Here is a 3,523-nt window from a genome sequence, read left to right as displayed (position 1 = left end):
TTCACGCGGCTCCGGCGCTCTCCGGTGCCGGCCCGCAGCTCCGCGCTCCTGTGGCCCTCGGGCGGTAGGGCGTGAGCCTGCCTGTGCGCCTAACGGGCTCCTAAACATTCCCGGTATATTCCTGTTATTAAACACCTGGGTGTTTTTTTTCCAAAAATTTATAAAATAAATTTAAAAGGCAGGCGGAAGGTTCCCGTAGGTTTTAAGTCTTGCATAATGCAGGGTGATTTCAGACCCGTGCGGCGTCTGGACTGACGGGATTTGAAGCGTGGGTGTATCCAGCACCGATGCAGTGGCTTTCTCGTAGCTGTCGGTGTGTCTTTGCTGCTGTTCGTGCATCTTAGCCAAGGGGGCAGCCCGCTCCTGGTGCTCCGTAGCCGCCCATGTCATGCGGGGGACGGTCTTGCGTTTCGAAATAAATAAACTGCTTCTGCAAATCCCGGGATGTAGCCGGGTTTTTTTCCTGAGTAGTCTGTTTTCTTCTTCAGTACGACCTGTCAGCTTCCACGTTTTCTCCAGATGGCAGAGTGTTTCAAGTTGAATACGCTATGAAAGCTGTGGAGAACAGTACGTAAGATACAAATATCTGCATCTCTGTCTGTCGGTCGGCCTTTCTGAAAGCAGCGTGATTGGACTAGACAAGCGTGACGGCATTGCAGGTAAAACTATGTCGTTAGAATTAGTTCTGAGCAACTGTGTGTCTCTAGGTTCATTTTAGGGGGCTTCAAATTAAGCGTAAAAGTAGTATAATCACTTTTGCTTGCTAGAAATCACTTTTCACGCTTTCTAGGAATCACTTTTGCTTGCTAGAAACAGATATGTTGTGGAGAATGCAAAGGAAGGCAGTGAACTTACTCATGTGTGTTAAGGGCCATAAAAACTTTGTGCTTTGGGGCAAAATCTGATTGCAGGCCTCATTGATACGTGCGAGGTGCTTAGCTGTTACGGTATTAGAGCTGCTGTAGCAGTATCTAAAAGCCCGTTTTATGGATGTGAATTGAGGCGCTGAGAGACTGACGCGCTCAGGGCCTCGTAAATTTATAACTTCGTATGCATTCCTCAGGAAACTGAGGACATCCAAGTTCTGCTAAAGCTACATCGGCATCTCTGAGAGTATCTCTCTGCCCTCGAGTGTATGCAAAGGCGTGCTGTAAAGCGAACATCCCAGCTGTGCTCTCGCGGCAGTGAGATGATCGATTAGCAAGGCATGGGCTGGGTCTCCCAAGTGTCTGATCGTAGCCCCAGGCTGCCAAATAAGGATCAGTGAAAGTGTTTTGTGTAGTGGTTCGTGCCGTAGTTGCTCATTTATGCCCGATGATGTGCTGTGTGAGGGTTAGAGAAAGAGTTGTCGCATCTCCTAGATCAGCCAAAAGGAGAGGTTAAACAGCCCATGGTTTTCATCTTGGTGTCGTTCAGCTCAGTGACGGGGCAGCGGCTACGCAGTCGCTCCAGACAGTGCCACCACTGCGTACAGTCTGTTCAAAACTGCGGGGGGAGGGACTTTTGGCAGCCCCCTCCTCCTTGATTTAAGAAAATGTCTGTAGGTTTGGTGAGCTTTGGGTTCCGCCCCTGCCCCCTTGTTGTCTTCAGTGCTAAAGTGGAGTTGTAACAAATCTACTTCAGGGGAAATTATGGCATTGTTTCTCGTATTTTGTTACTTCTTTGTTACGTATTTTACGCTGCAGTGCTGTGTGAGAAACTTATCTTTATCCTGTTTTTCAGTACAGCAATTGCGATCAGATGCAAAGATGGTGTTGTCTTTGGAGTAGAAAAACTAGTTCTGTCCAAGCTTTATGAAGAGGGCTCCAATAAACGTCTCTTTAATGTCGATCGACATGTTGGAATGGTAAGGTGCTGTTTTAGTTTTTCATAATTTGAAGGGGACTCCCCTCAGAAGTAGAAATCTGTGTATCACAGAATCAATAATAAGTAGATTAAGAAAGTGATGCCAATGTTTTTGTGTACGTAGTTGGAAATGCCAGTGGATTTCTTTTTTACTGTTTTCTGTAATTTATTCTTGATTGCACAAACATACAGAAGTTAAGTCCAAATTTAAAATAGAAGACGTACGTATTTTGAGACTCTCTTAAATGTTTTAAAAATGTTTTTCAGCACTCCAGTTTAAACGTGAATGTAAATATAAGCACAAGTGTTAAAGCCATCCTTTTTTATGCAGTTAACAAATAAGGTGTGTTGAGGGGAAAACACGCTGCGTACAAGATCACAGAATCATAGAATATCTCAAGTTAGAAGGGACCGATAAGAGCCGTCGAGTCCAACTCCCAGAAGATTCTCAACAGCGTGGGAGTCAGCTGAATTCTGTAAAGGCTGGCGTATAGATTACTGGCCAATCCGTAACAGTGATGCCAGGACGATATCAAGTAGATGTTACTGTGTGACAGAATTACCTGAAACTATCTGCTGGTGACATCGTCAGTATCGGGTAGAGAGCTGGATTTGCCTCTAATCCAAGTAGTCATACACAATGGGGGAAAAAAAACAGTATATTGCTATGGTTATCTTTTTTGACATATCAGATGAAATATTATAATAAACAATGCTTCATATATAATACAAATATTTATAATATGAAGTATTGTTTGGGTTAGTGTAGTGGTGGCAAATCATAAGACACTGTTTAACATGAAGACAATTTTGGTTATTGACTTTTCCTAGAGAAAAACTCTGTACTGTATTAATATATAATCATATTGATGTGTTTTGAGCTTGCTAGCAGATGAGTAGCTTGATTGAATTCACTTGTAGTCGTACACAGAATTCAGTAACGATCACAGTTAACTCACATAATTAGGCTTTTGTACATTGATTTTATTAATAAGTTATTGCAAGGTATGTTTGGCCTAGCTGATGACAATTCTCATTTCAGGCAGTAGCAGGACTTCTGGCAGATGCTCGTTCTTTGGCGGACATAGCTAGAGAAGAGGCGTCTAACTTTAGATCTAACTATGGCTACGATATTCCACTGAAGGTAAGAAATGGGCGCGGTTCACTCGGGTTTTCTGGATTTCTTAGTCTTGACGGGACAACCAGGCGGTCAGGCCCAGGCTGCATGGGTTTATGAAAGGCAGGTCCCGCTTGACTAACCTGATCTCCTTCTATGACAAGGTGACCCGCTTAGTGGATGAGGGAAAGGCTGTGGATGGTGTCTACCTAGACTTTAGTAAAGCCTTTGACACCGTTTCCCACAGCATTCTCCTGGAGAAACTGGCCGCTCGTGGCTTGGACGGGTGCACTCTTTGCTGGGTAAAAAACTGGCTGGATGGCGGGGCCCAAAGAGTGGTGGGGAATGGAGTTAAATCCCGTTGGCGGCGGGTCACAAGTGGTGTTCCCCAGGGCTCAGTGCTGGGGCCAGTTCTGTTTCATGTCGTTATCAATGATCTGGACGAGGGGATCGAGTGCACCCTCAGTAAGTTTGAAGACGACACCAAGATGGGCGGGAGTGTTGATCTGCTTGAGGGTAGGAAGGCCCTACAGAGGGACCTGGACAGGCTGGATCGATGGG

At 45.1% G+C, this 3,523-nt stretch overlaps 1 protein-coding gene across 1 annotated transcript in view; it reads left to right on the top strand.

Moving 5' to 3' along the window:
- Positions 1 to 3,523, top strand: part of PSMA3 (proteasome (prosome, macropain) subunit, alpha type, 3) — a 19,214-nt gene that overhangs the window by 5,952 nt on the left and 9,739 nt on the right. Inside the window, exons 3-5 of the mRNA XM_009331330.1 lie at positions 489 to 571; positions 1,723 to 1,846; positions 2,888 to 2,989. Coding sequence (XP_009329605.1) covers positions 489 to 571; positions 1,723 to 1,846; positions 2,888 to 2,989 — 309 coding nt within the window. The remainder of the gene's footprint in view (positions 1 to 488; positions 572 to 1,722; positions 1,847 to 2,887; positions 2,990 to 3,523) is intronic.

The sequence above is a fragment of the Pygoscelis adeliae genome, unplaced genomic scaffold (assembly GCF_000699105.1).
Source record: "Pygoscelis adeliae isolate BGI_AS28 unplaced genomic scaffold, ASM69910v1 Scaffold199, whole genome shotgun sequence".
Classification (NCBI taxonomy): domain Eukaryota; kingdom Metazoa; phylum Chordata; class Aves; order Sphenisciformes; family Spheniscidae; genus Pygoscelis; species Pygoscelis adeliae.
This window is presented reverse-complemented; position numbering and strand designations above follow the sequence as displayed.